The following is a 23,671-nucleotide window of genomic DNA, read 5'->3' as shown; positions in this document are numbered from 1 at the left end:
CTCTTCACTTTTCCAAACATCAGAATGCCGGCACGTTGAACGTGCATCATCGAAACATAGATCAGCCAGCGCCAATGGCAAAAGCAAAATCTAGTTGACTTCTCTATTAATTTCCTTGCTATAAATTATGACATGGATTTAGAAACACTTTTGGATTCGTTGCGAAACAAGTAGAGCTCAAGCAGAGTATTTTGGGGCATTTAAATTTTATAGTTAAAAAAAAAACTTCCGTATGATTTAAATACACTGTTCTCTCGTCCCGATCCCGGTCCCACTATCCAAATCAAGAATAGGGCGGAGTGCGGCAAATTTAAACTGTACGTTGTTGGCCGGATGGGGGCGCACTATATCTGCACCCGTCTGGTCGGCTTAACAACGTAAAAGCTTACGGCGAAGGTGTGAGTTCAGACCGATGTATGCGCTACAAAAAGTGTTTTGGGAAATCCCCACTATACTGCTGGTCCGGAAGCAGTGGAAGCTGACCGCTGGGTATGGATTTCCCGGGTCAAGTTTAACATGTGTTTTTAAGCACGAAGATATCACGATGGTTCAAACTTCTCAGCTGTTGATGAGGTAATTTCAAATGATTGCCATAATCCAGGAAAATAAACTGTTTCCTCATTTTATCAATCAGTTTATTCATCATTGTCATCAGTGATACATGCCTGTGTTAATACAACTTGAGGTAAACAGTTAAAACTTCTGCTATTTTGCTGTTTGTAATATATTTGTATCAATAACTGCATAACTTAGTCTTTGAATTTTCTGGATGAACTATTTTGAGAAATTCAACATCAGGCCCAAATCATGAAAGGTTTTTTTTTTGGGGGGGGGGGGACCGTAATTATTTTAATTTAAGCCCCAACCAACTGTCTGGCATAAAACTTAAAAGTTGGACCACCCAAACTATAGTTGGGACTGTGCTGTAGTTGGAAGCATATCTAAAACTGGTGATTGATTATGGAGGCCTGACAAGTATATTTTCCCCTGGGGAATGTATAGCCCCACTTGTGTGGCCTCCATATTGCTGCGCTGTACGTTAGGCCACACGTCTGGTTTCCCAACCTACTGAGGAGTTTAGTCTGAAACTGGCGCATATGGACTCCAGAAAGATGTCTAAATTTCTCAAAAAAATTGAAGAAAGATTACCTTATCTACCTGGAGGGCAAAAGATGAGAAATCAAAGAATACAACCATATACAGTGGTATGAAAAAAAATCCAAAAAAGGGTGCGCAAGTGTTTGGACTCCTCAGTACTGTTGGAAAATTTGGAAAACCAGACTTGTGTGTGTGGCCTAACGTTCAGCGCAGCAAAATAGAGGCCACACACGTGGGGCTAGGGAATGTATAACTTTTAAGTTTTAATTGATCAATTCTTCTATTTTAGGTAGGTCTGGCCTTTCATTTCAGCTCCAGTGCTAGTCTTTGACGTCTCACTTCAGACACAATCTCCGAAAAGTCAGAATGAATGAAATTGCTGTTCGGACCCATCAAGGAGAATACTATGCAGGAGAAATAGTCTATGGGTAAGTCAGTGTAATGCACTTGTAGTCATGATGATAGGGCTGTAAAGATAATTACTAGCCATGCATGATAATAATCGCCGTACCAAAATGGTCTGAGTGATACCGGTACCGCATTAAAAGGTACTTGGCCATGAACAGACTTCAGCAAACAGACTATTTCAGACATCTGAAGTAAGAATTTGTGGACAACACGCATGGTGATTGTGGACAAAATGTTTTAAAGATTTAAAATTTGGCTTCGGAAATGAAAGTTGAGACAAAAAGAAGCTGTAGAAGTACCACAGCATGTACACACAAGAAAATAACCCTACAATCAGGGTTGTAATTGGCTGTCTTTTGTCTTATCTTCATGAGGACTGTTGTCGCTTCATGAGTCATGCCTGAATGATTTCATTCCAAATATCCCTCGAAATGCATATATTGCCGGACAACGTTATACACACCATCATATTCCTTAGAGCTTCACGATTCATTCAACATACAAACAGCTTAATACCACAATCCTAAATTTGGGGAAAACTTCAAATACATACGCCTCTATCTTGGTTTGACGGTAAAAATTCCTGATCGCGAGAAGTCAGGGCACATGGCTGGATTAAACCGGCTAGGCTTATGGATATGCATTTTTACGTCTGCTGATTTTATAATAATTTGGTAATTTTGCTTTTCCATTTTTGCAAATGTTGTCCACTTTCATGAATAATTGGCTTTTCTGCAATTTGTGGAAAATCCTTATTTTTTCTTCTGTTCTATCCCAAATCCCCTAGATTAGTACTCAAATTTTCTAGGTGGCACTTTGGACATTTTGCATCTTCAGATCTTGATCAATTTTACACAATCAAAGACCATAACAATAGCAAAGAGTGTCCAAGAGTGTCCGTGAAAATGGACGTCATGATGACGGTCATCACGTGTCATGTGACACCATCTTAAAGGTGCAATTTTCAAAGTCCTATATCTTTAGAACTACTAGTCCCATTAGGTTGAAACTTTGTAATCAGGGACGTGTTATAGATGAAAGTTGAGATGACATCATGATGACGTCATCATGTGAGTTTTTATTGATTTTTACAATTTTTTCATCTCATCTGCATATATCTCAAGAACATCAATTGCTATAGTCAAATTCTTTGTGTAATAGGTTTGGTAGGTCATAGATAAATGCACAAAATTTCGAAAAATATGTGACGTCATCATGACGTCATAAAAGATGTGATTGTTTAAAACACATAAGCCTATAACAGAATGTCCAATCGTTATGAAACTTAGGTAGGTAGATATTGATAATTGTATTCAAACTCTGAAGTGGCGTAATGATGATGTCATCAACTGATTTTTATTATTATTTTTTTGTTATTTTTCTAATTACAAAATTTGACATGGAATGTAATCAGATTGACTTCAAACTAGGCACAGACTAAGACCCTAAGTTAAAGTTGATCCTGGACAAGTGACATCATGATGATGTCATCAAAGATCATATGACATCATTTTAAGGGTACATAATTTCAAGTTCTATGAAGGCCAATTGGGTTGAAACCTTGTAAATACATTGTTAGGTGTGTGTTATGAAAAATGAAGTGACGTCATGATGACTTCAACGTGTGATTTTTTGAAATTGATTTTCCATTTTTTTCATCTGATCTGCATAGGCTACAAATGTATATCTCGAGAACAGAACACGCCTAATTTAAAATACTTTTGGAAATGGGCTTGTTAGGTCATAGATAAATGTACAAAATTTCCAAAAATTTGTGACGTCATCGTGACATCATCAAAAACGTGATTTTCTTTTTATAACACATATAAGGGAAGGCATGACACTTTGTGGGTAGGTAAATAGTATTACGAGTATGCAAAATCCAAAGTGACATCGTGATGACGTCATCAACTGAATTTTTATTAATTTTCACACTTTTTACATATTTTTTACTAGCACTACTTGACATAAAATGCAATCTGATTGGCTTTAAACAAGGCAAAGACAAAGATCCTAAGCTTAAGTTGGTCCTAAGTAAGTGACATTAGGATGACGATGTCATGAGTCATGTGATGTCATCTTAAAGTTGCATAATTTAAAGTCCAATATCTAGGTTTTTTTCCTCAAATTTTTAAAGTTTCAATATTAAAGGTGATATCTTATACCGTGTACAACAAGACTTGTCATCACAACTATGGTCATAACAACTTTGCTTGTCCGTTAAATTGAACAGTTACAGGACTGCAATGGATAAATAGCTTAACAATTTTCCAAAATGTGAAATGCTGAAAAGCCCTATGTTCTGTTCATCGAATAGATACATGTAGCTCTGGTTTCACTTTAATGCTTATGAAAAAATAGTCAAGGGTTTTTGTAAACTGAAAGTTCCTTAAATTGTTCTGTATGGTTTATGGGCGGTAGTCCCATATATGTGTGTAAGTGCTCTAGAATTGTTGTTTCTAAATAAACTTTGTTTCAGGAACAGTTTTGAAATATCGTTATTGAAAGGAAGTGATTAAAGTGGATTTTCATTATATGAGCAATACATGGATGGGGCGTACGTGTATATTCACGTGGATGGATATTCATCACTATGTTGAAGACATTTCAAATTAAGATAATTGTCACAATATGTGACCGCTGCTAGGTTTAAACTTCATCTTTTAGAGGTTTTGTAATTAATCCAGTTTGTTTTTTACTTGTTTCAGAATGATTTATCTCAAAGTTGCCACTGCTGACTTTACTGAGAAAATACAGCTGCAGATATCTGGCATTGAACAGTGTAAGTTTACGACTTTCAATACTTTTCCCGAAAATTATCCATCACAGTTAATCTTTGTACACAAGTGGTTAGCAACTTTCTCCCTCCCCCCCCCACCCTATTTTATTTTAATTGCTTGTCATCTTCTGGCATTGTTTTTCTAGACAAAATGTATTTACAAAAAGAAATTGTACCAAGAGGTTCTTCAAAATGTTTGGAGGTCGAACCCTTAACTACAGTTTAAGCTTTTGTAACCCATTTTTGGAGGAAAAATTTAAGAAATGGTGTTGGAGATTTAATTTTAAAAAGGTGTAATATTTATTTCAGCAAAACCAAAATTATCTCTTTAAGCCTTGGTTACCGTAAGTTACGGTAACCAAGGCTTAAAGAGACTATTACTTGGTTGTTTTATGGCACAAAATCAAAGGATAAGATTCAGTTCTGCAAGTCATATCAGCTTATGATGTTTGCAATTGTCATTTTAAGGATTTATGTTGTTGTTGTTGTTGTTGTTTGTTGTTGATTTCAGGTGACTATGTACCTGTTGATGGCGATGATTGGTCAATCAACCACTCTAATGACTGCTTACGAAACCCATACACAGACAAGGTCATGGCCAATCCTGTGGAGATCTTGGCCCCAAAAGGTTTGCAAAGTTTTTTTTGTTTTTCTGTTTTCAAATCAGCCAGTTGAACCATGGCAAGCTTGGTCGCATGGCTAAAAGGGGAGTCAGGTTGGCGTAGCGGTACTTTCCTCGCCTTCCACCGCTGTGACCCGGGTTCGAATGCCAGCCGGGACAATATGTGGATTGGGTTTTCAGTCCCTACCTGATTCCGTGGGTTTTCTTCAGAATACTCTTCTGGGCTTTTCCTCCCACCTCTAAAACTGTAACTTCTTCTCATTGTCTTCTCTCTACAGGTTTCTTCAGGCTTTCGAGCTACAGTGCTTATGGTACTTTTGAGGAATCCTTGGTTTCATTACCAGAAAGAAATAAAATAAAATAAAAAAATTAACATTTCCACTAATGACCAAGTGGTGGGTTCAAGTTATGTCATGTTTTTTTCCCCGTCGTAACTTCTCAGAAACAGGATTCCATGACTCCATTTATGCAATCAAATAACTGGCTTTGCTTGATTTAGTACTTGAGGTTTCAAACACAAGTATATTACGTTGGGCTTGATGTGTCTCAAATATATTCAGAGCACAGAGAATATGTCATTAGTCTACCTGCGCATTAGGGATTCAGGAAGAATGAACGATGCATAGAGGTCCGGTGTCATATGAAATTTAGAATGCTATGAAATCCGGTCTAACCCATGTGACCTGTCACGTTCCTAATTATGTGCACTAAGGCATGCGCACTTCAGTGGAATGTCGCTATATACCGAACACCGCCATACCGAACATTCGGCTATAGGCCTACCTAACATCATCCTGGGCTCCCGATTTTTGTGTAAAAAACCAACCAAATATTGTTGAAAACCGTCAACAGAAGAACGGCAAGTGGCTATTATTTCCCCAAGGCATAGAAGGGGAAAGCCACCACATCGATGTAGGTAGTAAGCTCAAAAATGTGTAATTACATAATTCAATGGCCGGCACGTGTTCGAAGTTGTCTTTCAGTAACTACCACTTGTACCAGGGCGTGCAGGGTGAAATTATGAAGGGCGCCATTTATTGAAAAGTGAGTACCAGAGCACCGGAAGCTTAAAATAGCTATAACGAACGATCGCTATTACGAACAATTTCTGTGGATCTCGCGATGTTCGTTATAGCGGCGTTCCACTGTATACAATAAGTCTGTATTTCATAGAGTCGGACTTTCACACCACACTGGGGTTAGGCAGTGCCAAGGAACAAAAAATGATTGTGGGTTTTTCAGATGTGAGTCACAAAAAAATCCCTCTTGCATGAACAAGATGTTTTCATAGAATGCTCTATACAGGATATGATTAGCAATTTCGCTGGACTGGTTGAAATGTGACTCATTTGGGGGTAAAGTAGTGTAGTGTTATTTCCTTTTTGATTTAAAAACACCTGTGGTTTGCATGAAAAAACAAACAAATCAGGATTAAATGGAATATGTTTTGTCATGCTGTGTAATGCATATTCGGTAGACTTAAGTGTTTCGTGTGTGTGGTTTTTTTTTGGTTTCATATGAAACATCTGTAATAATATTGTGTATAACTAAATATTGGAAATATCCTGAAAAGTTTTACAGTGTCATTTCTGATATTCATTGATGAACTCCAATCCCTAGACCCCATTTTAACTCCACCCTAGCCTTGGTCAAGGGACTCGTCATTATTCGTCCTTACACGGTAAACGATCCTCATCATATCCTCGCTATGTAGTGCATTAAAAATACAGCATGTAACAGCGACCTCATGCGGCCACTATTTTATGCAAGTCATTTGGATTCAATCGAACGCCTTGGACCAATCGTGCAAGAAAGCTTATGTTTTTCTTTATTTTGCGCTAGATTTCCAGCGCACGACCTCATATGCGAATACAGATAAGCGTAGTGTGTAATATAATGTGATACAACGACACACAACGTGTGGCCGCATGAGGTCGCTGTTTGTGCTGTATTTTTAAAATATCAAAACGGTTGATTTGACTTGATTGAATACAGTCCATTTATATTATTTACCTTATTATCATAACCCCTCATGTTGGTTGATCTTCGTGAACAATACCCTATACTGCTGTGCAGTACGTCCTCGTCTTTGTCCTAGTCCTTGTTGCTTGTGTAACTTAGTCATTATTACTTAGTGTATAGCATTCAATTTAACTATGTCTGTTTAATCTAATCCTTTAAGCTATGCACATTATGGGGGTCTCTACTCGACAAGCCCTGCTTTTTGGAGGCCCCCACCACTTAATCGCCCTTCACTCTAATTATACCCATTTTCCATGTATTGTTATTTGATTGAGTGGAAATAAAGTATTGATTGATTGATGAATGCACTGCATAACGTATAACGAGGATATGCCGCCGATCGTTTACCGCGTATGGACGAATAATGACGAACGCCTTGACCAAGGCAAACTCCACCCTGACACCACGCTAATTTATGCAACCTCTACCAACTAAGTTGAGTGATTTGCATTTCTCAAATAATTTAGTATTGGATTATTCAAATTTGGGTTGGATTTGATAAAAAAAATGTGAATATTTGCACCGCACTAATCAAGTTTTACAGCCTCAATTAATTGTGCTGATAGGAAATTAATTGGCTGCCAATCAGGGTTGGGGGTTCCTGTGGAAAATTGACAATGAGCTTATTGAAATATTTGGAACATCTTGTATGCATCAATATATATTTATCAAGGGAGCTGACGACTAGCTGATATTTGAAAGATTTTAAAGATGTAATTCAAGGTAGTATTCCTCACAGAATTAAGCTCTCAAGTCATGCATGTAATTAAAGGGGCACTGCGTCCTGAAATCCCCGAAAATGTCATGATTTAGATGTTTACTTATCCTATTTCAAACATCTGGTTGAAAGGAAACCAACCTTATGTCTTACCGTTCCCGAGAAAAGACGATTTTGCGTATTGCAGGACGTAGTGTCCCTTCAAGTGACTCAACCAAAAATGACACATTTGACAAACAATAAAACCACACAATATATATATGATTGAAATAACAACATAGACATTTTCTTCATCTTCTCAAGACTTCTCACATTTTTGGGGGAATATTTCAATTAGAAAATTGCTATTTAGATATTTGACGGATGATCAAATATTTGGATATTTGGTTTTCTACACAGCCCCTTTTCAATTTTAAGGCATGTAGTTGAGTCTTACTCATGTTACTGGTTGAACAGAAATTTTGTTTAAAAAAAATGAAAAATGAAATAGGAACAAATTAATTTAAAAAAAATCATTCAATAATAATGACAATCCAGGATATATGACAAACCATCTAGCAAGGAAATATCCCCAAACACCTGATAACAATGGCCAATTACCCTACCTACAATGTTGTTTATTTCCTTCTTTGTTTCAGAACCGCTTCCTGTTGGCTACTACAAGTTTCCCTTCCACTACAAACTGAAACCGAAACTCCCCAGTAAGTACGGTTTTGTTTCTGGCCAGTATTTCCATGAACTGCCCTCTCTTGACCTTGTCCAAGAGTTTGTATGACGGGTCTGTCATGAAATACTAGTACATAGTTCAATAATCAAACATATAAGTAAAGACTCACAGTTTCATAGTGAATATTTTGTACTGGCATGTGTCCTACATGCACAAACTATCGTTTAAGGTTTTTTTTGCCAAAATTACTGCTTTGTAGGCAATCTCTTGTGCTAGTATATTTTTTTATGAAGAGGAAATAGGAAATTAATAAATGAAATAAAAATAATGTCAGTTTGTACTAAAAGTCATGGGAGCTTAATTTCCATGTTGTGACAACCAATTTACTGACAGAGCCTCTGTGCTAGAAGGTAGCCTGGAAAGTGGGGATGTGATGGGGGGGGGGAAGGCCCATCTGACTATTAGAAACATTTTTCAGTGCAGAAAATATTGGACACCATCAGATAGCAGGTGGCACTCTTTGTTGCAGCATATTTGTCGATAGACACACGGTATTTCTTACAGAATGACATTTTTTTGCCAGCCAAAAGAAAAAGATAATGGTGTGTGTGTGGGGGGGGGGGTCACACCCCCTCTTTTGATGCCCATGAGTGGATGGCACGGAAAGTACCACGATGCAATCTGACAGACTTACATCCTTTCCGAGTCAACCATGTTCATGGTGGATATCAAAGACCAAACAAACAAAACAATGTAAAAAACAAACAAAACAATGTTAATGAAAGTTATTACGTCCTCGGTTAAAAGAAAGCTGACCTTAGTTGTAAATTGTGTAAAAACCAATTGAGAGGGGTTGCAAAAAAAAAAATAGAACTACATGTACATGTATAACAATAGAAACTGTAAGAAATACAATATAAAGTCCTGGGCGTGCACCATAAGCAAACCTGTTAACAATGGAATAATAAAAGAACAGTAGACAGGGGCGGCGGAACTGTGGGGGGGGGACTTCTCGAGATGGGAAACTGCCCCTCGAAAGCACAATTAGTTCCCCCTCGCAACGTGTTCCCCCTCTCAAGATGGGGAAAACTGGCCCCTAAAAAAATAATAGTGTTCTTCACGCAAATAAAATTGTCACTGCACTGACCATCATAAGCAACATTGCCCCTCTCGAGATAGCAAAAAAGGTCTCTCTACATAAGTAGGGAACAGAACCATATTCTTTTCCTCTACTTTCACACCGACGGAAGGTGCCCCTTTTTTGAGCAAGTGCCCCTTTTTGGTGTTAGCCATCAGTTTGAAAAACATTTCGCCGCCCCTAACAGAGTCCTAGGTGTCAGGAGAAAAGACAATAGAGTAGTTTACATCATTTCATCAGTTGAAAACTGTGTATTATCAAACAAGGAGAGTTGTAGTAAAGTTACAGCAAAACGAAAAGATGATGGAAAGTTCCTGGTATACAGCATACATTGTACATTGATGCATTTGTCTCTGTGACCCATGGGCACAGAGACAAATGAAACGTTGAGTTCCCCGGTTCTTTTCAGAACCACTCAAAGTCACACATTTCTTGTCACATGGTACAACCGCAAACTCACTTTTACTGCTGACTTCACTGTGTAAACCTTCAAATCAAATATTGTGTGAAAAAAAAAACAATCAGCTTTTCATTTTGATAAATGTTACTTACTGATATGGACCCAAATTGATTATAAAATTTGCATAAAACTTAAAACATGTTTTAATGTTAAAAACCTTTTTTTTTTCCTTTTTTTTTTGGGGGGGGTTCTGCTTTGAGTACAAATGTAGACAACCCAAGCACACTACCAATTCTTCACAAAGGCTCCCTTCAGTGGCGAAAGCATTGTGCTAGCTATTGTTCTTACAATTCGTCACAGGGGAATTGCTTTGTACAATAGTGTGCACAATGCAGGGCTGGATTAACTATTCCATAGGCCCTAGGCACCAGTGTTCTGTAGGCCCTAGACACCAGTTTTCTGTAGGTCATATTTTGCTCTATGCTAAACACCAGCACACATTTCATGTTTTAAGTTGTACTGAGCAAGCCAGTCCAAACTGGTAGCTCAAAAAGCCTGTTGGCACTGTACGTGTTTCATAGGACCTCCATTTTTTCGTAGGCCCCCATATGTTTCGTAGGCCCTAGGCACAGTGCCCACTGTGCCTATTGGATAATACAGGCCTGGCACAATGGTTTCTCCATTGAAGGGGGCCTCGTGTGTACAATGATCAAATGCCCATATTCATCCGTAGCTTAACCTTGACTGAAGACACAGATACATGTATAGCCTTGTCTTCCTTCCTGTAACATTCAGGCACGACCTCCATTTCCTGCCCAAAGGACAGCTGGCATGGCAGTGTCACCTACAGAGTCACAGCCACTGCCGGGGACAAACTCAGTGACACCCAGACCTTCGTCTGTCTGGGCAAGAGGACAGATGACGTCCTCAAAGTTGCCTACATGGATGAAAAGATGATCAAGACCTGTTTTTGCTACGACCGAGGGGGGTTATCCCTCATGGCTGAGTAAGTGGAAGAGGTGGCTGCATTTGCTGGACTTGGTAACATTTTTTACCCAGCCAAAGCACTGTAGGCGACCAAATGAAATGTCAAATTAAGCAAAGTTCTATCATTGTTAACCAGCTGAAACAATGGGGGAATGTTGAAGCAGGACACAGCTGAAACCTGTAACAATCAATAGAACAACAAAACAAGGTCAACCTAGTAAAGATGGACCCAGAGTGCACAAAAGGCTACTCAGATGATTCTGAATGGCTATTCACTGGAAGTCTGTTCATGCATCTGGTCTACGCAATGGGAAGAATTGAGCCCATTCATTGGCGTTATGGGGGTGATCCTATATGACAGCACTGCCCGGATCTCTTCACCACATTCTAAGTTACAAGTCAGTCATTTAGTCAGTCAGATTGGACATTTAGTCAGTCAGATAGGCTAAAAATAGTCGCTAGGCTATCTATCTAGGACACGCAGCAAAAACTGTCATCAAAAATTGCACATGATTGGAAGTGTATATGATTGGAACATTCAAAAATCTGTCATATCCGTGGTCCACCCCATTGCATTCAGTACTTACAACTTGACATTTTAAGAAACAGATCATGTATGTGATACGTTTGGTCCAATGTGTGATATATGTTAAGGAGAACACACGAGAAAGTGTGGATTCGTAATTTAAGAATTCACGAGACGCGATGCGCTGAGTGAAATCGTAAATTAAGAATCGACACTTGTGAGTGTATTTTTCGACTTAAATCATTGCATCAAAAGAAGTATTGTCATTAACGGTCCAGTTAGTGGAGATGAAAAACTTGCATATCTTGTGTCGAGTCGTGGCCATTTAATAGGGTAATTTACAAGGGAGTTCTTCGGGGCTCTTATACGTAATCAAGCATTGTGGCGTGTTTAGCATGTGTATCGCCACACCCATACAACCAAGTCATTTTGTGTGTAGGCACCTTACATCAACATGGATAGTTCAGACGACCATTTCTTTCTGACTAAAAGTGTTTTTTTGCAGTGACGGCAGAGAATCTGACAGTGAAAATACATTGGTAATTTTGGAAGTAAAGTTTTCATGCAGACGGTCCTATTATTGCTCATTATGGAGAACATATTGTCCAACATTTCGTAATTTCGAATCCACACTTTACTAAAGATTTGTACTTCCGAATCCACACTTTGTGACCAGTGTAACATATTCGTAGTTCCGAATCCACACTTTTAACAATAGTGTGACGTCATAGCAATGGTTTAAATGTAAGTATCAAATCTAAATCACAAGTGATAGGCAGTCAGTCAATCAGTGAGATTCTTACAAAGAGGACGCTTGCCTGGCCCTCTGGGACTATCAAGGTTGACAAGCTCATTTCATGTTGATCTGCAGGTTGGATAAATCAGTCTACACAACGGGAGAAACAATGCAGCTGAGTGTTAATGTGAACAACAAGTCATCAGAGCTTGCCAAGTCGGTCAAATGCTGGGTGAGTACAGCATTGTAATGACTGGCCCAAGGCATAACAAAACGCCCAATACGGTTTGTGTCATCAACAAATTTGCATCTGATGAAGTAATTGTTACCAATAAAGCATAAATGCAAGTTTTTGTGTTTATTTGTCATGCAAGGCCGCCCATCAGTGTTGTAGTCGAGTACTTTTTTCCGAGTACAGAGTACTGCCAAGTACTTAGGTTACCGAGTACGAGTACGAGTACTTCCGATTACAAGTTCAGGTCTCCGAGTACGAGTACTTTCGAGTACAAGTACGAGTACGAGTCCAAGTACTTGTATTCCGAGTACTTCAATTTCCGAATATGACCATACCGCAAATGGTTCATTGTGCGTAATTGGCCCAGGCCTAGTCTTGCGCCCATCAGTGCTATTTGGTGTGGTTTTTTTTAAAGGAAGAGTACATCATTTGTCTTTTGTGCATTTTTTTCATTTGAAGCAACTAATGTGCTCAAAATCAAAAGAAGGGTGCTTTTACAACTAAGCTGATGAAGTTTTAGTTCAGTGAATGCTGTATATTCCAAGAAAACAATATTCTTGGATCTTGATTTCAATTCAAAAGTTGCCGAGTCATGTTTTGAATTACGCCTGAAATTAGCGTCTGGGACACGTTCTCATTCAGCCTATTGCAGTTACACGATGTCACGCACTGAACCGACCAATTGTAGCAACCGCGTGCGTGTGCGTCGTGTCAACGCTTGCGCGCACCAGTCGCTGAATTAAAAACGAATTACTGAGGGAAATTTCCAAAAAGGCGTCTTTAGACGCATCGTTTGAAATTACCTTCTTTGATTGTTTTTCTTCATAATGGCAGCATGCCGGAAAGAATAATCTCACAGGGAGTTTAGTGCCATTACTATCTTTAAACCAAGTAAGCTTTTCAACAATACTTTTGTCAGTTACTTTTTGGATTGCTGCAAATGATGTACTCTACCTTTAACAAATGAACAAAACTGAAAAGCTTGTCTGTAATTACACTTGGAAGTTGTGGTTTGGAGCCCCACCCAATCTTTCTGTTTAGATGTACTTTTGACAAGTTCTAGGAATGCACTGTTTGTAGAATAATGACAAAACGTTTTTTATTAAGGGCATAAATGTGTGTTTGGGAGGTATTAAAAACTCTGTTTAAGACCGGTGGGAGTCTGGATGGTTGATAATTACCCTCGGCTTCGCCTCAGGTAACTATCAGCACTCCAGACTCCAACCGGTCTTAAACAGAGTGTTTAATAGACCGCTTGCAGACGCGTTTGATAAGCGACGCGCGAAGGCGCGCGACGCCATGTTGTGGGACAGGCGTATATCTATCCACGCTCATTTTGTCCCATAACATGGCGTCGCTCACCTTAGCGCGTCAATTTTCGAACGCGTCTGCAAGCGGTCTATACCGACCAAGCACATATTTATTCCCATTCATAAATACCTTTTCGGTCAAAAAATATAAATATTTTCGGTCCAAAAATCAAAACAAGTCAAACACTAGACATTGCCAACCATTTTGTTCAACAATTTAACGGGGGGAGATTCCAGGAGATTCCGTAGACGTTGTTCCTGACAAGTCCGTGGCTCACTGCCACAGGTTATCTCGTATCAAACCATAACAATGTCTAGCCCCTAGACTAGTGTTTGTACAGAAGCATACAGATGCAGATGTACTGCATTTCTACCATTCACTGGTACAACTTGTGTAAACTTACAAAACTGAGAAACATGGTTTGTTTGTTTGTATTTCCTAGCTCAAGAGAACGGTCTGGATGTACGGCTGTTGGGTTGATCAAGAACAATTCAAGGAAGATCCCAAATCTTCTTTGATTTACGCCACTCACCGTGGAGACGCAAGGGTCCGACTTCAAGACGAGGTCTCCATAGATGCTGAAGAAATCTGCTACAAGAATCTGGGCTCGGTCACACCGAAGGAAAACCGTGACTGGTGAGTAAGACATTTGTTCATCCTTCTGTCACCATTTGTGACCAGGATTTTTCAATTAGGATGGCTGAGTAGTTCATTGCTTTAAGTAATGAACCAAAATTTGCAATAAGATATGACTTTATTTCAGGAATGGAAATTTGAGAATTTTTCTAGTAACATGCATACAAGTTCTTATGGTTAGAAAGAGGGGGGGGGGGGGTGATTACTCATCCCCCCCCCCCACCACCACCCCACCACCACAAAAAAGAAAACCAATAACCATCAAACAATCTTGTAGAGTAGGGGCATGAAAGTAGAGCTGACACACTTTGTAAGCCGGGGGTGCTGCTTTCCATGTTGAACTCGTGCTCTTTGCTGTAATTGTACATCTCATGACCGAGACTGACGTTATAGCACCACCTTGGATATGGCCAATCAAGAATTGTTGAAATATTCAAAATGTAATGGATGTGCCAGTGCATAGTGATATCGACAGGGAACAATTGTTTATCTGCTTTGACAATTGGTACAGAGAAAAGTCACAGAAAGCACCAGTGATTTAAGATAAGACAGATTTTGAAGATTGCCAATATTTTTTTTATGATTTGTCTTTTTGCAGGACGTATGATATCCACCTTTCCAATCCTGACGGTTCCCTCTTGCCTCCCTCCACCATAGGAAGCTATTTAAGAGTAAGTCTTGTTATCTTATGTTCATCTTCTACGTTTGAGTGCAGTTTTGTTTGTCTGTGCCTATCTTCGCATGTCTCTGTATCAGTGAAGTTGCTGACCTTAGCATGAATACAGGGTGAGTAAAAAAAAAAATGAAACCCAAATGTCAGGAACATTGTTTTATTGAAGTTCTGCATGTAGCAAAATCTAGGATACGAAAGCGCTATTCATAAGCTTTCTTTTAGTATAAGAATCATTCAAATCACTCATGCACTTTTCAAGTTACGGAGTTTTAAACACCACCACCGTTTTAAAGTTCCGTCCACAGATCACAAAAAAGGTGTGTGTTCTTTCAGCAAAATGAAAACAATTCACACACATCCTTATGTGATTTGTTTTCGTTTTGCTGAAAGAACACTGAACTTTTTTGTGATCTGTGGATGGAACCTTAAAACGGTGGTTGTGTTTAAAAATCAGTGACTTGAAAAGTACATTAGTGATTTGAATAGTTCTTGTACTAAAAGAAAGCTTATGAATTGGGCTTTCATACCCTAGATTTGGAAAGTGCTACATACCGAACTTCACTAAAACAATGGGCCCGACATTTGGGTTTTTTTTTTTTTTTTTACTCACGCTGTACAGTGGCATAGCGAATTGGGTCGAGAAGGGGGATTTAGAGCCTCAGTCAGCAAATTGACCACCCAATGAAAATACAAATAATGGGCTTGGCAGAATAGCCCAATAATGTCCAAGATCCTCTGCTTTGAACAGTGCCTCCAAATCTCAAATAGTCAGATGCATGGTATCCAGCCCCCCCCCCCCTCACCTTTAATGTTGCCACAGCCAGCTGGAAGGAAAAAATCCTGGTTACCTTCAAGCACAGAGGGTCTGTCGGCAAATTTGTTGCCCCCCCCCCCCCTTTCAAATAGATCTGGCTACGCCCCTGCATGAATATGAAATGTTTTTAACTCTTTCGCTACGGGGAATTAAATTTACCTTTTTCGTCCCAACTGGACGTAATTAAAAGCTGAAAATTCCGCCAAGCGTCGATGTGGGCGCCGCCATCTTTGAATGTATCTCCGTAAACAAACTGCTCACAATAACAAAAAGCGCACCCCAGCCAGACGGAGAGCCGCTGGCAGCGGCTCAAACTAGGGTCAGAGGTTATACGATATAAATTATGTAGATATGGCCTACGTCATGGGGATACCCTGTTTATTCATAGCGACGCAACCGAGCCGCTGCCAGCGGCTCTCCGTACGACCTGTACAATTTGTATGTGCCGCTGTCAGCGGCTCGCCGTAGCGAAAGAATTAAGGTCTTGTAATTATCATCACCAGCTTAAAAGTAGTGTTTCAACTGGTGACCTGCTAGAATTAGTCTTCGGGGGCAAAAGTTATTATCAGGGTCAACTTCATCAATGAAGAAGACATCTATCATTTAGTGTAGGATGGACCTCTCTGGGATATTTCATTGATGTGCATGTTTTTTGTTCTCTCCATTCATGATTGAGCAGTCATTGAAGAAAGTCTTTAAGAAAAGTAAAAAGACATTGCAACAAACCTAGTCTAGGTCCAAGAGTGTATTTGTTTTTTGTTCCCTCGTCCTTGGCAAGTGTCCTTGACCATGGCGGTAGAGGTGCCATCAACCAGATGAATGAAACTCAGTGTTGGGAACTCATTCTGGGACTCCAGAAATCCTGAGCATGCCTCACTTGTGCTATATTCAAGCTTAAACTGTGTGTGAGATGTGCTCAAGATGTCATGGGTCCTGGTGCCAAAGTTTCCGCAACTGCATTTGGTTGATGTTTTTTTCAAAATACCCTCAATAACGCTCTGGTGGCATTACTGCATTTTTAAAATTGGCAATTGCAGGTGTAAATGCCAGTAGAACATTCAAGGATGATACTTGAGTCAGGATGGTTGTTCTATGGCAACGTTGATCTGAGGCATTTTGATAGCGGCCATCAAGCAATTTTTTGTTTCAAGACAGGTCAATAGAGGGCGCTAGACCAACTTGTACAGCAGGTTGGGACCTGTAAATAAACTGCCATAGACTCCATTGATAATTATGCCCATGTGCAAAACACTGATTGATGGGTTAACTAATGACTTTTGGGCCAAATTCCATCCAAAGATGATCACACCTAAAAGTAATCCTGAAGCTCGTCGCCATTTTTAAAAGGAACGCCAACGCTCCATTGCAAAATAGAGCAATAAGGGCCCAATGCCATCCTAATTTCACAGAAATGCAAGCTCGCAGTCCTCTGCGATGGCTTCCATCCTTCTTTTTTACAAACCCTCAAGTTCATGGCCCTCAAAATGCTCTAATAGCATGCAAATAATGATTTGGCCGGCATAGGCAAATTCGGCCCTATTTACCAAGTGTATTATTAGGGGAAACAGAATCCAACTGCAGTCTTAGAGATGCATGATCAAAATCTCAAGTTTGCTTTTCATCCTCAAAAAAAAAATTTAAAGTCTTATTTACGTCATGCAGATCTGAAACTGTAACAACAAAACGCCTTTGTAAATAAATTGATACCCAAACGTATTGACAATGTCTTGAATTCACAATTGTGGCATACTTGACAAGTTCTGCGCATTTCACTTTTACAAACTCTTCAATGTTTTAATCAGTTCTTGTAATTTTCTTCTCTGTTAATAGATTGCCTACTGCATGCAGGTTCATGTGTCTGTGCCCAGAGCCACTGATCTTATTGTCACAGTACCAGTCACTCATGTTCTACCTTCAAAGAATACAAAGGTAGGATGAACTTATATTGAGATATTCATAATAGGTTCTGCAAATATGTTTGGAAATGCATGATGTACTTGTTAAAATAACTTAAAAGTTTCGTATTTTAGTGGCTGAATGTTTTGATTTCAGTGTTGTTTTTACCAAATTTAAATATTGGTGGAAGGGATATGTAAACTGCCGATGTTTTTCCAAAAGTGTCATTGATGGCAGAACTTGCTGCAATGTCAAATTTGAGTCAGCCAGCCTATCCCAGCAAGCATTGTGATTGAGTGTTTAACCAGTTCGCGCCGGAGGCCGTGTGTGCACACAAAAGTTTTGCGGTATTCGGAACGGATGACAGACAAGACCTTGACATATCTATCAGTGACCCGCTTGCAGCGAGCGAGGCCGGAAATATGCGTGTGCTGCCCGAGGGTCATGGCTTCAACCCGCCTGGCTTCAGGTCGAGTGAAATTAATTCCGCGCCTCATTCCGTTCTTGTCAAAATAATACCGGCGTGAACTGGTTAAGATGTGTACACGAGGTCAAGTGTTATTTCAGCATGCTGGGGATTTACAACATGCCATTGCCATTTGTTTAGAGAGCTGTTATGGCTACCAGACAAAGGTACGTCATAAGTGTCATGTTCATTTCATTGCAGTGGCTAGAATGGAGACCAGAAAGCTGGATGCAGAATTGTCAGATGTTGCCGAGACATGACAAACTAGCCGTCAGAAACTCCATTTTAGGTCAGTCAAATCTCACCTCCCAGGCTCATGTCTAATATAGAAGGATTGATCTTGTCTGGAAATAGTCCCACAAGTGACCCAGCATTTCACATACAAACTCAGGATTTAGAAAAGAACTTTTGGCCGCCAAAATTTGAAAGGGCTGACCAACCATAGCAAATTGAAAAGGTGTGGGATGCTAGGGCTCATTGGAAGTTGGGAACACTCTATTGTCCTTTTTATGCCCCGCGGCGAAGCCGAAGGGGCATACTGTTTCCGCCTTGTCCTTCCGTGGGTGGGTGGGTGGGTGGGTGGGTGGGTGTGTGGGTGTGTGTGTGGGTGGGTGGGTGAGTTTGTCTTACATACGCAGTGTGGACTTCCGAACAAAAGACGTCCACATAATGTAGGTAGCACCGACGTTGTGTGGACTTGCCCAACGTCCACACAGTGTTTCCCCATTTCTGGAAAACAGGTTTAGAGGCATTTTTGGGTTAGGTTTATCTGTAGCAGAATGAAGAGAAACACTAAAGGGAATCATAGAAAAAAAATTGGGTTGAAAGAGTTTTCACAGTTTGAGAAAAATGAGTTTTTTCACTGGTTTTTCTTAACTACACGAAAGCAATGGAAAGTCCACACTAGTCATGTGAAACAAGTATGGGTGTGTGGGTGTGTGTGTCCGGACAAATCTTGTCAGCACGATAACTTGAGAAATACTTAACATTCGAACTTCAAATTTGGTCTGTGTATTGTTCTTGGTAATCCTAAGAGGCCTATTGCATTTGGGGCCGAAAGGTCAAGGGTCAAGGTCACAGTGGCTGAAACAATAGAAATTTTGTCAGCGCGATAACTTGAGAAATACTTTACATATGAACTTCAAATTTGGTTTGTGGATTGTCCTTGGCAATCCTGAGAAGCCTTTTGCATTTGGGGCCGAAAGGTCAAGGGTCAAGGTCACAGTGGCTAAAACAAAAGAAATTTTGTCAGCGTGATAACTTGAGATATACTTTACATATGAACTTCAAATTTGGTTTGTGGATTGTCCTTGGCAATCCTAAGAGGCCTATTGCATTTGGGGCCGAAAGGTCAAGGGTCAAGGTCACAGTGGCTGAAACAATAGAAATTTTGTCAGCGCGATAACTTAAGAAATACTTTACATATGAACTTCAAATTTGGTTTTTGGATTGTCCTTGGCAATCCTGAGAAGCCTTTTGCATTTGGGGCCGAAAGGTCAAGGGTCAAGGTCACAGTGGCTAAAACAAAAGAAATTTTGTCAGCGCGATAACTTGAGAAATACTTTACATATGAATTTCAAATTTGGTTTGTGTATTGTTCTTGGTAATCCTAAGAAGCCTATTGCATTTGGGGCCGAAAGGTCAAGGGTCAAGGTCACAGTGGCTGAAACAATAGAAAGTTTGTCAGCGCGATAACTTGAGAAATACTTTACATATGAACTTCAAATTTGGTTTGTGGATTGTCCTTGGTAATCCTAAGAAGCCTTTTGCATTTGGGGCCAAAAGGTCAAGGGTCAAGGTCACAGTGGCTAAAACAATCGAAACCTTGTATTTATTCTGAGATCATAGGGATTAGGGATTAATTCATATAAAACCTACAGAAGACACTAATGCTGTCAATTAATGAACGTTCCATGTGACCAAGGTACATGTAAGTTGATGTTAAAAGAGTGGTGTTATGTCATGGGAACAGTCACGGTTGCGGGGCATTTGTGTTTGTAAACACACCTGACTTGTTTGCTTCTCTGTTTGTATTAAAGGGGCACTAGGTCCTGAAATCCCCGAAAATTTCATGTTTTGGATTGTTTACTTATCCTATTTCAAACATGTGGTTGAAAGGAAACCAACCTAATGTCTTACCATTCCCGAGAAAAGAGGAAAAATCCCCGGTTGTTTACATCGGACACGACGGATTACGAATACGTTTTTCGTGTCGTTCTCATACAGTGTACGATATATACTTTGTGTGTCTTGGGAACAGCGGTGACCAATCACCAATGCAAAAAAATTTGGTTTCTTCAACATCCGCAAAAGGCGAACACTTTACGCATACGAATGAAATCACAACTAGCACCCAAACAGCTCGAATTTATGGGGTCGCAAAAGTGGACCCCGAAATTCATTCTCGCACGCATAATACAGGAATAACACAAAAACGCCCAGTTTTTAAAGGATAGTTGTGTGGATGTTTCTATCCTAGTTTTAAATGTTCTTTCCGATTAACATAATCTCGTTCAAAGCGCGTTTTGTAGCCCAATTGGGCTGTTCCAGGACCTAGTGTCCCTTTAACATTCCATGAAAAATCTTGGAAAGTGGATAAGGCCAAAAAAAAAAAAGTCTCCGGTTTCTGGTATGCGCGCGCGTCGCCGTAGCCATGCGCGTCGGCAAAATGAAAAAGGTTTTTTTCAATGAAAGATGATGTCTCAAAACCACCAAACTCACTGGTTTGACTGGAATCCTGCTGCTGCACAATTTTAACGTGTTTTTAGATAGGGTTATGATCGAGAATAAGCTTTATGTGGCCTCTCTGGACCCTCATATATTTGTACTAAGTTTAGTCGGGCACCATTTTGCAATCATCCGCCGACATTTGAAGCAAAAAAAAACCAGGTAAAAAAAAAAAGCCGCGTCGCCGCACCACTTTTTGTGCAAGCTCCATACCAGAAACCGGAGACTTTTTTTTTTGGCCTAAGCAGATTACAGTATTTCTCTTGTTTTTTAAAGTCGTCTTCACTCAATCTCTGGTTTAATTAAAAAAGTAGTATATAAAAAGTAGAAATCTCACAGACCCTCGGCAACCAACACAATTTCAGAAGCCTTTGTTACCTGTCGGCAAGTGCTAGTAGTAGTCTAATGGTCTTGGGAAACATCCAGGCACATATTGTATTAAGATCAATCAAATTTTTCATTAATAAAACACCAACTCATGTTCCAATGAAAATGTTTCTTTACTCTTCATCAGAATCCCCAATCTACGAAGGGTTGCTGTGAAAGTGCCTCTAGTCATATCCAAGGAAACCTGGAGCTACAAGAAAGACCAAAGCCCGGTCAAACTTGCCAGTCTTGTTTTTTGTTACATCCAGAAGAAATGTACCAATCTCCAGTGGTGTGGTAAAGCCACACTTAAGGAGTACCTTCCCGTCTTCTCAGAGACATGTAAATTCCAGGTGCTTTTAGATAATGCAAAGATAATATATGTGGTTTGTGACCAAATTTTTAAAAACAAAATACAGGGTGAGTAAAAAAAAAACGAAACCCAAATGTCGGGACCATTGTTTGAGTGTAGTTCTGCATGTTTTAAAGTTCTGTCCACGGATCACCAAAAAAGGTGTGCGTTCTTTCAGCAAAACGAAAACAATTCACATGCATCCCTATGTGATCTGTTTTCATTTTGCTGAAAGAACACTGAACTTTTTTTTTGTGTGATCCGTGGACAGAACCTTAAAACGGTGGTTGTGTTTAAAATTGCGTAACTTGAAAAGTACATGAGTGATTTGAATGATTCCTGTACTAAAAGAAAGCTTATGAATCGGGCTTTCATATCCTAGATTTTGAAAGTGCTACATGCAGAACTTCACTAAAACAATGGTCCCGACATTTGGGTTTCGTTTTTTTTTACTCACCCTGTATAGAGATCCTTTCTTCTACTTTTCGAGAATTTTAATAAGAATAATACATTGGCTCTGTGTTTCTGTCTGGCCCAAAGTAGATAACCCCCCCCCCCCCCTTATTCAACCCGTCCCCCACTGTGATAAAGTTGAATTGATAGCAGTAACAAATGTACAATATACTCAGAGGAAAATTACATTGTAGAAAGTACAGGACGGTGATTTTTTTCGGGTGAGGAAAAAATGGAGGGTAGCTAGCGAGGAGACAAGCCACCATCAATGCATCTACAGAGTCAATAAAAAGCAGAACCCAAACCCAAAGAAATATATTTCATATTTTGAAAAAATATGTAGCACCAAAAATATTTATGACTGGTAAGCCAATTTAATGAACTACTTTTAGATGAAACAATTACTTCAATTGCTCAATCTGTTCAAATTATATTAGGCGAGACACCAAAAATACATTGACCGTTCGCACGCGCGCCCACGCAGGGAAAGCATTCTTTTGTTTAAGCTACCTCCCGTTCACACGCGTGCGAACGCGTGTGAACGGCACTCCCGTTCTGCACGCGTTCCTTTACAACAATACCATTTAAACGATGACCCTAAAATTAGTTTCGCCCAAAAAAAAAGGCAATTTATTGTGGGTTCTGACTGTTAAGAGCAACAAAGAAAATTACACAGAATACTTGTTTGTACAACTGTCGTACACAATATCTTTGTTGACAACCCTGCTTTGGCTAACAATAGGATTTATTAATTCCACTTTTTTTTCAAAGACGGGCCTTCAAAAGGACTTTGTTGAATATTGTTAACTTTAAACTGAGTTTTTATCGCTTGTGATGTTTGGAGGCAATTGTAACGACAATTCTTGAAATCACATTTTTTGGACGAAACCGATTTTAGGGTCATTTTGTTTAAATGGTGATATAATTTGAACAGATTGAGCAATTGAAGTAATTTTTTCATCTAAAAATAGTTTATTGAATTAGCTTACCAGTCATAATTGTTTTTGGTGCTACGTATTGTTTTGCATATGAAATATATTTCTATGGGTTTGGTTTCCGCTTTTTTGACTCACCCTGTAGAATAATCTGAAATTTGCAATAGAGGTTAGTTGATGCAATATACACCATTCTTGCTATCACTTGTACATGTACATACACTAAGGCCCCATTCAATTGCAAAGACATTTTGCCCGCTACTGAACAACACAGCCCCATTATACTGAACTGTATCTGGCAGAATGCTTTCATTATTGAATGCTACCTCTGTGGGTGTACAGTGACACTGCTTGAAATGATCTATGTGTAGCCTTGCCTGATATTAGTTTGAAAGTTGCGTTCCCCGTACTTTTTCCAAATTTTATCACAAAAAAATATGTTCCTTTTCTAAATGGCTATTTTTCTAGCAATACAAAAGTTCTTCACTTTTGATTGAGACATTGACCAAAACATGGCCCATGATTATTTATAGAATTATAAAATTACGTTACAATTTTGAATTATTGGCTGCCAGACAATAATACCATTTCTCGCAGAGTGGACTGGTTCCCACCCCACCATCAGTCTCGACAATGTTCAGGCCATAAACAGGCTGACCGTTTTGGCTGATTTTCGGCTAACTTTGACAGAATTTTTGTTAAAAAA

The 23,671-nt window shown here is 39.4% G+C and overlaps 1 protein-coding gene across 3 annotated transcripts; it reads left to right on the top strand.

Annotated features, from left to right (window-relative positions):
• The first annotated feature begins 359 nt into the window (after window positions 1-359).
• Window positions 360-21,682, top strand: LOC119734973. 3 transcript variants are annotated; one of them, XM_038208637.1, is made up of 12 exons: window positions 360-573; window positions 1,411-1,526; window positions 4,215-4,288; window positions 4,797-4,913; window positions 8,286-8,348; window positions 10,648-10,858; window positions 12,237-12,333; window positions 14,090-14,283; window positions 14,882-14,954; window positions 17,601-17,699; window positions 18,334-18,421; window positions 21,374-21,682. In XM_038208637.1, exons 2-12 carry the CDS (start codon window positions 1,465-1,467, stop codon window positions 21,400-21,402), a joined length of 1,107 nt encoding a protein of 368 aa, XP_038064565.1. In that variant the 5' UTR covers window positions 360-573; window positions 1,411-1,464; the 3' UTR covers window positions 21,403-21,682. The 3 variants fall into 3 exon arrangements, with proteins under 3 accessions (XP_038064565.1, XP_038064563.1, XP_038064564.1); XM_038208635.1 differs by having other exon boundaries at window positions 1,388-1,526; XM_038208636.1 differs by lacking the exon at window positions 360-573 and adding an exon at window positions 624-685 and having other exon boundaries at window positions 1,388-1,526.
• Window positions 21,683-23,671: the final 1,989 nt, after the last annotated feature.

The sequence above is a fragment of the Patiria miniata genome, unplaced genomic scaffold, assembly GCF_015706575.1.
Source record: "Patiria miniata isolate m_02_andy unplaced genomic scaffold, ASM1570657v1 HiC_scaffold_28, whole genome shotgun sequence".
NCBI classification, from domain to species: Eukaryota; Metazoa; Echinodermata; class Asteroidea; order Valvatida; family Asterinidae; genus Patiria; species Patiria miniata.
Note: the sequence above shows the minus strand (reverse complement) of the source record. Positions and strands in the feature narration are given on the sequence as shown.